General features: G+C 42.0%; 1 protein-coding gene across 2 annotated transcripts in view; it reads right to left on the bottom strand.

Moving 5' to 3' along the window:
- The window catches only part of RETSAT (retinol saturase), a 37,517-nt gene that overhangs the window by 5,255 nt on the left and 20,625 nt on the right, over positions 1-11,637 (bottom strand). The window contains exons 7-10 of one of the 2 annotated variants that reach the window (XM_082200432.1): positions 6,362-6,500; positions 3,349-3,458; positions 2,317-2,483; positions 1,418-1,577 (exon numbers count right to left, since the gene is read on the bottom strand). In XM_082200432.1, coding sequence (XP_082056558.1) covers positions 1,418-1,577; positions 2,317-2,483; positions 3,349-3,458; positions 6,362-6,500 — 576 coding nt within the window. The remainder of the gene's footprint in view (positions 1-1,417; positions 1,578-2,316; positions 2,484-3,348; positions 3,459-6,361; positions 6,501-11,637) is intronic. The other variant, XM_082200433.1, reaches the window with a different exon arrangement.

Genomic DNA, 11,637 nt, shown 5'->3' with positions numbered 1-11,637 from the left:
TGGCTGCATCCATAGCTTTCCCACTCTATGAGGGCCACTTTGATAGGTAGGTCAAGCACCAGGTACCAGGTGATTCACATTTAGAGAAATTAAGTTCAGCCCCTACTGCAAGCCCCTCTCTGCACCAGGGTTTGGCTGAACTCAATATTTCTGACTGGCAGCTCCTGAGCAAAACAAATCCCACAGGCACTTTAAGGCTCCCAGTAGTTCCTCTGCAGTTGCATCTTTACGTGGTCCTTCCCTCATTCACATCATGTCATGTGTGGAGCAAGTGGGTGTGGCTTAGGGGAAACGGTCAACAATATCTGCTTGGGTTAATTCCCATTCTTCCTTTCCCAGTTCATTCACTCATCTGCACCTCTAGGGCAAAAAGTCTGGAGGAAATGAATGCCCCCAATGTAGTTTTTGTTCCTAAGCTCCAATTAGAGTAGACCTCCCCCTCTCCTGGGAGCCAGACCACACAGCAATGAAAACACATGACACATAATTGGGATTAAAATGGACACTACTTTTATTAATTTCAGATGTAGGAAAACCTTGGCTTAGGCATTGGGCGTGCATCCCTCTCAGCCCTCCGGTGGGGGTCTGAGGCAAGACGGGGTTAGTCATGAATATGGCGACACTGCGAAATGTGCGTTTACACAGCTGGCCCCCATTCCAAGTTGCTGATGGGAGTTCTGTGACCCACCACTGTATGTCCGTGGCCATAGACTCCCCTCACTATCCCCTTTAATGGGGGCCCTGTTATCGCTGCCACAGGAGGGGTGCGTCACCACAGCACCCCATTTATTATTGGATGATGGACTAAAGGATTCTGCCCGAGGTCTAAAACCACCACCCGAGACCGCGAACTCGTGATCTCAGCACCAAGACTACCTACAACTGAAACCACAAAATCAGATGGCAGCCAACCAATCCTGAAGGCCCTGCTTCACAGCCCACAACCAATGTTAATTCCCCAGCTGGTCAGGTATACTCTGTCAGGCCTGCCTAAGGAGCAGACTGCGGCAAAGTCTGTGCTCGCCCGGTCCGCGCCTCTAGCCCCCACACCGGCCCGCTGTGGATTGGCCGATTTAAAGCACCTAGGTTTGGTGGGAACCCAGAGGCCCCCGTGGCAAGCCCAGGGGGTGGAGCAACAGCCCAACTCTCCATCATGGCTCCAAGATGGCGGCGCTGTGCGTTGGGCCACAAATGTCGCCCACTGTCAGGACCCGTTGAGCGGCCATTAATGAGCCTAGGTTAACCCTGCCCATCAATGGGCCTACTCTGAGTAGACAACCCTTATTTTCCAAAGTCAAGACTAGTGCAGAAACATCATCTATTCTATGCACTTGGGATGGGACAGGCTAAAGAAGTTAAATAAGCCTAATGGTGAAGGGTTGTGGTAGGTTGGAATTGGCAAGGAAGCAGCATTTACCTGTTAGGTAGAGGTTTGGGACAGGGGTCTGAGGGCGTATTGTGGCCATGACTTCCACCTGGAGGCGGGAAATGCTGTGCTCTGCACCATACATCTCTCCTTGGACAGAAGCTATGTAGTGCTTATTGGTGAGAGGAGTTCCCGCAGAGACATACTCAATCTGTTCAGAGAAAAAGACAGATCAAAATGGCCAGGGAGGCTCATTGTTATTTATTCAGTAGGATCAGGGGGGAACCTTTAAAAGGGTTTAAGGATAGCACAGGGAAGACAGGGAGTATGCTCAGTGGGATCGCTGCCTGTCTGTTGGGAAGGGGTTAAGTGGAATAAAATAAAGAATATCATCAAAACCAGCATGACTGGCTGGTGCTCTGAATGGGAACTTTCCACACTGCAACGTTTTGCTCCAAGTCCATCTTGACTTTTGCAATCTTCTTGCTGCTACAGTATTTTAAACTTGGTTGAGATGTTCTGGTCCCAAACTGTTCACAGTTTGGGGCCAGAACATCTCGGGAACTGTACCATCTCCTTAAGAAACCTTGGGGCTTTAAATTAAGAAGGGAAATGGAAACAGAGAGAGCGAAAGCAACAGATAGACAGAAAGTATAATGAATAGTAGAAGGCAGGCCTTGCTTCCAAGAGACTAACAAAACGACAGAGACACTCATCCTGAGCCCTAGCTGATCTTATGAACTTGCTGAATAAGCTATCAGTAATGTCTCTAACCTCAACTGACCTCAAAAGGATGGGAGCAGCACTATCCTTAGGCTATGCCAAATCTAGGACTTTATGTGCAAACAATTTCTAAAACACCATGCTAGAAATTATTTAAAGAAAGCTGAAAAGTTCCTTCTTTGCTGTTGTTTGCACAACTGATGGTGCGAGACAAGGAGCGCCCTTACCTTATCTTTTATTTGTGGGTAAAATTTCAGAACCGTTTCCATTATGTTGTCCACAAAACAGTTTTTGAAGGCCTCATACTCCGCTCCCCTCTTAGTAACCTTTTCCTCCTTCCATTCCTCAAACCATTCATATTTTGCAACTGCCAGGACAATTAGAGTGGACTTGCCTATAATGAAAGGGGCACAAAGCGTTTCATTAGTGATGTGGTTGCCACAAAGGGACATCTTACCACCCCAGATTATTGCAGAAGATTTGTCAGGTGTTGAGGGCGCACATTTCACAAACCTGTGCATTCTGTGACACCTCATCTCATACAACCATCAGCACTCTAGGGCCTTTGGCCAGCTACCCAAGCTGTATTGACCTGAATACTGTCAGCTGGCCTGAAATTGGCTATTTGATGTTGCAGCCCAATGGAGAGGCATATAAAGTTCTTCCTCCTAGTCTGGTTTGGCTATCTGAACAAACTGTATTGTCCTCACTCAGTGGCCCAACTGTTCAGTCTGGTATCTTGCCTCTGTGACGATGACATCTTGTTTCCCTGATCTGGTATCCCAGCCCATTCATGATCACATCTCAAGCCCATCACCCTACATCAAATCCAAACCCTTTAACAAAGTGAGTCATGGACCCAGCATGAATCTGGATCCTAAGATCCACTATCCTTTAGATTGCTCTCTGGGTTTCCAAGATTCTGTCATCTATGGTAGATTGGGGTAGTGGTAGGGTGTCAAGGGAAGAGAACTCCCCCCCCCACTGGGGATCATCTATTGGGGGCAGTGGGTGAGTTCTTAACCAAGTGGTGGGCAGGACCACAAGCCAAAGCAGGTGGGGCACCCTTTCTCTCTTTTCCTTCCCTCCTCCTTTCATTCCAAGCTATTCCAGAATTCCAGGCTAAGATTTGCACATAGATTTAGGGCCACAGGTTGCCCAACTCTGGGCTACAAAGCCCCCCCTGCTGGCTCTTCTCCATTTCCTCCCACCCCTTAAGAAACATGATGTTGCACTGCTGGTTCAAACAGCACTCATACCTGGGTATCTCTTCTCCCAGAGGGGGTCCTTAGCCGATGGAGAACCAATGTATAGCAAGGGGATATTCTCTGGAGCGGTTTCTCTCGAACAATTAAAGTAACGAACGAACCTATCAAGAAAGAAGACTTACTCTGAACTTTGACTTCATAAAGTGTACAAATTATCAAACTGTACTATTAATGCTGGAGATGGGAAACAGCTTGAGAGACTTGAAGGTGTCTACAATTTCTGGGGCTTATAACTTTTTGGCTGGCCTAAATTTTTAAGCCTTCTCTCCAGTCTCCCACAAGGGAAAGCCGGGTGGGGGGGAGTGTACACTGTTGAATAATAATAATAATAATAATAATAATAATAATAATAATAATAATAATAATTTATTTATACCCTGCCCATCTGGCTGAGTTTCCCCAGCCACTCTGGGCGGCACCCAATCAAGTGTTAAAAAACAGTACAGCGTTAAATATTAAAAACCTCCCTGAACAGGGCTGCCTTCAGATGTCATTTAAAGATAGGATAGCTGCTTATTTCCTTCACCTCTGTAGGGAGGGTGTTCCACAGGGTGGGTGCCACTACTGAGAAGGCCCTCTGCCTGGTTCCCTGTAACCTCACTTCTCGCAATGAGGGAACCGCCAGAAGGCCCTCAGGGCTGGACTTCAGTGTCTCGGCTGAATGATGGGGGTGGAGACGCTCCTTCAGGTATACTGGACCGAGGCCGGTTAGGGCTTTAAAGGTCAGCACCAACACTTTGAATTGTGCTCGGAAACGTACTGGGAGCCAATGCAGATCTCTCAGAATGCCTTTGGAAAAAAGCATGCTGTGCTGCGATGAAAGCTACATTTCTTTGGAGTGTAAGCATAGAAAGAAAAATCTGTACTAGGCTCCAGGAGGAAACATGTCAGAGCACTTGTGCTTACCAATTCAGATATACCATTTTCGCAGCCAGTTAAAAATAAATAAAAAAATGTGTTGAACTAGGAGCAAGTTTTGAAAATTCAGTTCAGATCTACCCAACCCAAATACAGTCAAGAGAATTAGAATTTAGAGTGCCAGAGTTTAGTTCTGCATCTCCATAAAGGCCCACTCCATAAAGCCATTGTACAAGATCATTTCAGGTGCTTTTTCTATAGACAAGAACAAAGACAAGGAGCTATGGACAGAGCAGCCAAGGGAGCTAAAATTTGGCTGCTAAGTGAACGTTATTGATCAACTACTGGCAAGTATCTAATTTGCATTTGTATACAGTTATGAGTTGTATATATGAACAAATAAAATAACACTCTCAAAGCCAGCTTTCACAAAGGATGGCAAACCATAAAGCCAAGTCTGTTCTTGGCTGACCAATCCTGCTGGTCTGAGGGAAGGAGCGAAGCATGATGGATCTCCACATTAATGGCAAACAAACAACTAGCTATGATTTGTCATGATATGCAAAGTGAGCCAGTTAAACTGACATTACCTCCTCCCTAAGAAGTCAAGATAGGATACAAACAAGCAAGTTTGTAGAAAAATGGTCCTGGTTTATAAATTCTGGGAATGAGACATTTCATAAGATTCGGCTATCTGTTTAGCGTGATTCGGCAATTCTAGTATTATTATTTGGAAACTGAAACTTGATCTCGTATCATTAATTTTAGTGGTATTATTATTTATAACCATGCTGTTTATTTTATATTATTACCTCCTAGAACAGGCACCCCCAAACTCGGCCCTCCAGATGTTTTGGGACTACAACTCCCCTCATCCCTAGCTAACAGGACCAGTGGTCAGGGATGATGGGAATTGTAGTTCCAAAATATCTGGAGGGCAGAGTTTGGGGGTGTCTGTCCTAGAAGATTTAAGGCTCTCAGTACTTTAACCCTAAATTCATATAATTTTGCAAAACCTATGTTAGCCAGCAGTGTGTGGGGGTGGAAAACCAGAGATGAGAAGACCCTTCCTAGATTTTTTTTTAAGTCCCTCTAGTCCTGCTTTCTGTTTCCCATGGTGGCAGTCAGATACCTCCCAAAAACCAACCAGCAAGGCATGAAGGCAACAGATCTCACTTGCTGTTGCCCTCAAGCAACTGGTATTCACTGCTATAATACGTCAGAAGATGGCGGCTCCCTTTAGCTGCAACAGCCAAAAGCCACTTAGAGGTTATTGAAAAAGATCTATCAGAAAAAACGACCTTCTAAAAAGTTAGCGGCCACACCACCACATTGTTGCCTGATTAATTCCATAGTTTAGCTATCCAATAAATGAAGAAGCATTTTCTTTTGTCTCCTGCTAATCAGTTCTACTGGGTGACGGACAGAGCTGTTCCGCCTGGCCTTTCCATTGGACTTGGTCTGACCCTTATGTTTTCTCCTCCCCTTATGGTCTTGATTTATCGGCTATTTTTAAAATGGGGCTACGTTTTAAATTGCATTTTAACCTGTATTTTAAATTGGGTTTCCCCTCCCTTGATTTCCCCCTTATTATGTTTTTACTGTGATTTTATTGGTGTTAGCCGCCCTGAGCCCGGCTCTGGCCAGGGAGGGCGGGGTATAAATAAAATTTATTATTATTATTATTAGTCCACTGACAGACTTCTCTCACTACCTACCCCTCCTTGGGTCACTTTATTCCTTTGCCCCCCTTCAAATAAAAAGTCCCCAAATGTTCATTTCCTCATTAGGAAACTCCTAGGTCATTTTGATTTCATGCAGTGCTTTTTTTCCTGGAGGTACGCAGAGGTACACATACCCCTAAACATTTTGTGATTCTAAGTTTGGCCTCATTGAGGGGCAGTATTTCAATATGAGTAGGAAAATGAGAGTACCCCTAAACATTTTTTTAAAGAAAAAAAGCACTGGTTTCATGCATACTGAAGAATGAGCCAAGGGTGATGCCATCTTGGATATAACTTCTACAATTTCGGCCATATGACCCAAAAGTTGAGAGAAGGTTCTCTTCACTCCATATCGCTGTGGTCAAATAAATTTCAAATTTCCCCTAACTCTTAGCTGGTTCGGTAGCAAAGTTACACCTTACGCTTCACTGAAGTCACTGTGTCGGTAGATGTAGTAGTTCTTAGCTTCAAATCCCAGTTCTTCCTTGGAACCTTTGAGTCCGATGAAGAGGCTGATTCCTGCTATGCCATGATTCATCATGGAGAGCTGGTTCTGAACACCTGCCCAAAGACCAACAGAGGGAAGTAAAATGGGGGAAGACGAGGCAGGTAAGCTCTAGAAGTAAAATTATGAATCAAAACAGCACCATCCGTTGGCCCAGAAATGGAAGCAAGAAGAAATCCCGACGAAAGAAGAATGGCAGACAAAATTAATGGACTATGCAGAATTGGACAAAATGACAGGAAGAATTCGAAACCTGCGGGAACAGAGATTTACAGAAGATTGGAAGAAATAGATGAACTATTTGAAGAGCAATTGTAACCAACAAATTACGCTAGTAGGACTATAAGAGGTTTTGTAAGGAGAAATATATGAAACATTACGAAGAATAGAGATATTGGTTATGAGTTTTAAATGTAATAAGGAAAGTAAGAAATGTATACTAAGAGATTAGATTAGAAAATTTTCAGACAGGATTGATGGAAGTCAAAAAATTGTATAAGATGTAAAAGTATGTTTAATTATTGTTGAAAATGGTATGTTAAAAAACTAATAAAAATTGATAAAAAAACAAAACAAAACAAAACAGCACCATCTGGCATCTTAGATTGGGAAATTGGAGCAAAAGCAACTTTTTAAAGCCAACCTCCCTCCCTCATGGACCCCCCCCCAAAAAGGTGCACCTTGTTGGATTTAATGTGCGCACTTATGTGCTAAGCTTTTATAGCTTTGAAAGTCGAGCTCTCCAACCAATAGGTAGAGGAACTCCTGGAACTGAGCCCAGAGGCATATGGGGTATATCTGAATAAATTTAGTCATACACATTCAAGGTAATATAAGTTGCCTTTCTAGAGTAATTTGTTGCACAAGATATTGGTCCTAAGCAACAGCTGCTATGACCCATTCATCCCCATCTCTTTCCTTCCTTCTTCTCTTACACCTCCTTAACTTAACTGGACTGTGAGTTTTTAGGAATCAAATAGCTAACAACTTGAATTTATTTCTATAGGTCTTGGTGGTTAAAAATTGCTTCAGTCTGTTTGTGCTGAGGTGATTTCCTAAACCAAACAAGCAACAACACGATGAGATTTTTCTCCTCTGGATAATTGTGTACCACCCACAGAGCTGACATTTTTTTATATTGTACAATCGCTTTTTTCCCATCAACTACTGATTAAAGAGAAGTCTGGCAGCTTGAGAAAGAAGTTAGGATAGAGAGGAAACAGGATACTTCACTCATCAGATGTAGTTGTTTAGCGATCTTGAAATGGCTCTTTGTGAAGCCAGAGGGACAGAGTCAATGCAATGTTATTCACTCACAGAGAAACTGCTATAAGCACATTGTATTCATCAGGAATGAAGCACTGGCTTTGCTTATTACTGCAAAACAACAAGACAGAGCTGTACAAGGGATTTGCATATTCACTTTTGTTTCTGGGTAACCACAGAGCCTAGGACTTGCCGATCAGAAGGTCAGTGGTTCGAACACCCGCGACGGGGTGAGCTCCCGTTGCTCGGTCCCTGCTCCTGCCAACCTAGCAGTTCGAAAGCACATCAAAGTGCAAGTAGATAAATAGGTACCACTCTGGTGGGAAGGCATTTCCGTGCACTGCTCTGGTTCGCCAGAAGCGGCTTAGTCATGCTGGCCACATGACCCAGAAGCTGTATGCTGGCTCCCTCAGCCAATAAAACAAGATGAGCACCACAACCCCAGAGTCAGCCATGACTGGACCTAATGGTCAGGGGTCCCTTTACCTTTTAACATGGAAAAACCTGGTCATCTCACTTAAAGTGAGATGTGCAAGTTCTTCCTTGGGATGATCCCTTCCCACCCAAAATATGCTCTTTACCTTAACATCTGCTATTAGGTAGCAGCTATGAAACATCACTAACTTTTCCTCCTGCCAAACATTAATTTCCATCTCTTACCTTTGCTGCATGACCTGTGCCATGTGAAGGTAACTTTTAACCTCTCCATAGGATGCAACTGCCCAACTCGTTCTTATTTACAATTTTTTCCCCCTAAAAAAATTATTTACACATTTCAAGTTTATACATTTCACTAGTTTTACAATCAATTTAACGTTTGACAACAAAATTAAGAGCTTCTGGGACACTGTTTATGAGGAGTTGAGAAAAATATTTAAACAAACTTTTATAAAGAAACCAGAAGCCTTTTTATTGGGCATATTAGACATCCCAAATGAAAATAAGAGAATATACCCTTACGCATCAGCAGCAGCAAGAATATTAATTGCAAAAAATAATAATGGAAAAGTGAAACAGTACCAACACAAAAAGAGTGGCAAGTTAATAAAAAGCATTTAAAAAATAACGTTTCAAAGTTTGACCTTCTTTCCCCTCTTTCTGCGGTTCCTTACATTTATTTTTAAATATCTTCTGCATATCCAAATTCATATAATTTGCTTGTTTAATTATCTACTTTAAATATATACTCTTTCTCTGTTTGCAATTTCTCTGTAAATATTCAATAAACTATTTCCATTCTTTTATAAAAAAAGTTTGTTATCTTGATTTTGCCATTTCTGCATATTCCATAAGTTTTTGTATCCATTGTTCCTTTGCTGGGACTTCTGCTTCTTTTCACTTTGGGGCAAGTAGCTTTCTTGCTGCTGTAATAGCATAGCATACATAAATAAATTTTTATACAATTTAGGTAGTTCTGTCCCTATAATTCCCAAAAGAAAAGCTTCTGGTGTTTTTTTTTACACAAGTTATTTTGAACATCCTTTTCAATTCATTGTATATCATTTCCCAATAAGCTTTAACCTTATTACAAGACCACCACATATGATAAAAAGAACCTTCTTTCTCTTTACATTTCCAACACTTGTTTGATTTAGATTTATACATTTTTGCCAGTTTACTTGGTGTTAGGCTTCTTAATTACAATAAGAAAGTTTCCTACCTGCAGAATTCTATGTTAGGTACCTATTAGAAGATTAGATACCCAGCGTTATCTCTTGTAATTGCCAACTTTTTTTCTTAGATAAAAGTCTGAAACAAGCCTAGTTTTATTCATTGTCCAAATAGTATGTGTGCTTTTAATGTGTTTTTATCTTGTTGGAATCTATTTGTGGGTCTTTGGACCACAATGAAGAATTGATTGATTGATTGATTGATTGATTGAATAAGAAAGTTTCCTTGCTTTATTTCCCCCCAGTATTACTTCACTGTGATAAACTTAACCTAATTTAATTCAATATTCCAACTTTCAGTTCATGGAAACCTCTGAGCTATTGGAATATTAAAGTGGACCTGCAATTCAGAATTGTTCTCCAAGTGTCCTAGAGGCACACTTCATGTCAACGATTGTCTATATCTTGACTCCTATTTGGTCAAAACAATTTTTACTCCTGAAAAAGGGATAATTCCAGGAGTAGCTGTCGGAAAGGGAGGTTGACTGAGGGTAAATGGTTTTGCGTGAGCAGGTGCATAATCTCCTGCTAAAAGTTAATCACAGAATCAGGGTGGCATAGAAGGTCAAGTTAAATCTCCCATTAGCCTTAGACATCTCAAGTTAATTTTTTACAATTGAAGAACGCAGGAGTTCACTAGGACTCCTGTCATCTTGTGTCAACTTTTCACCTCAAGGTCATTTTGTCAAGGATAAACAACTGCTGCCCCAGGAACTCACATGAAGGAGACTCAAATCCTCTTACGCGTGGCTGTTCATTCAACAAAATACAAGGTTATTTTTTAAATTTTAAGAGAAAGGTGCTTGCACACATTACACACATTACACTAATTACGCTGCTTGCACACATTACACCAATTAAACAGGTTTGTGCATCTATCAATCTAGATATCAATAGCAATATCGTTGAAAACAAATGGAACCCTTTACTGAATTCTGCCCCTGTATGCAAGTATTGCAAAGGGCATAGCCAAGATGTTACAAGGAGCAGATTTTCAGTGACATTTGGAAGAATATTTATGTTACAACCACCACCACCAGGTAATACATAGCATACCTATTAATTTGATTCACTGGAGAATAGTGTAAGGTAAAGTTCAGAGTAAGGGCAAATTAATTTACATCAGGGTTGAGGAACCTGCAGCTTTCTGGATGTTGTTAGACTACAACTCCCATCATCCCTGATCATTGACCATGCTGACTGGGGCTATTGGGAGCCGAAGTCCTAACAGCATCTGAAGAACTGCATGTTCTCCATCCCCTTTTGCACGATCAGCGTGGTATTGTGTATTTTCCGTAGGCAGGGCCACAGCTGGCATGGATGGGATTGGCCAACACTCACTAAAAACAAAAAGACAAGCAAAGAAAGACAAAAGGAAACACTATTCTTCAACTATTATCAATAAAACAACTTACGATTACAACAACTGAACCAAAGACGAATGTATGACTTACACAAGATGCTTCAGACACACCCCACAGTGTTTTAGTATTAAAGTTATGGAGTGAAAAAACCTTACTGGGCATAGGTCATTCAATACAAAGGGCATTCTAATTAAGTCGTTCTCATGGACGACCATTAACATTAATGGATCCAGTTACAGATAGGTAGCCATGTTGGTCTGCCATAGTCAAAATAAAAAAAATTCCTTCCAGTAGCACCTTAAAGACCAACTAAGTTAGTTCTTGGTATGAGCTTTCGTGTGCATGCATCTGAAGTGTGCATGGTATCTGAAGAAGTGTGCATGCACACGAAACCTCATACCAAGAACTAACTTAGTTGGTCTTTAAGGTGCTACTGGAAGGATTTTTTTTTATTTTAACATTAATGGAATAACTGAAGTTCACTGACATCTGTAGGACTGCTCTAAGCATGACAACATTGGCTGTCACCCAAGCATGTATTTGACTTTGACACTTTTGAGTTTTGTAGTACTACATCTATCGATTGCCTGTAAAATATCTACCATAACAGACCACCTATGAAATGCTCAGGAAGCTTGTGGTATAATATCATACCTTGGGATAAGTGTGCTTCAAGTTAAGTATTTTCAGGTTGCACTAAGCCGCGACCCAGAAGTAACAGAGCACATTACTTTCAGGTTTCGCCGTGTGCGCATGTGAAGACGGTCAAAATGATGTCACACGCAGGCGCAGAAGCGGTGAAACATGACCCGTGCATGCGCAGACGTGTGAACGCGGGTTGCATTCACTTCAGGATGCAAACGGGGCTCCGGAACGGATCCTGTTCACATCCC

Source organism: Podarcis vaucheri, assembly GCF_965113315.1.
Source record: "Podarcis vaucheri genome assembly, chromosome: 15".
In the NCBI taxonomy this organism is placed as follows: domain Eukaryota; kingdom Metazoa; phylum Chordata; class Lepidosauria; order Squamata; family Lacertidae; genus Podarcis; species Podarcis vaucheri.
The sequence above is the reverse complement of the archived record's forward strand: the minus strand, read 5'-3'. Positions and strand labels throughout refer to the sequence as shown.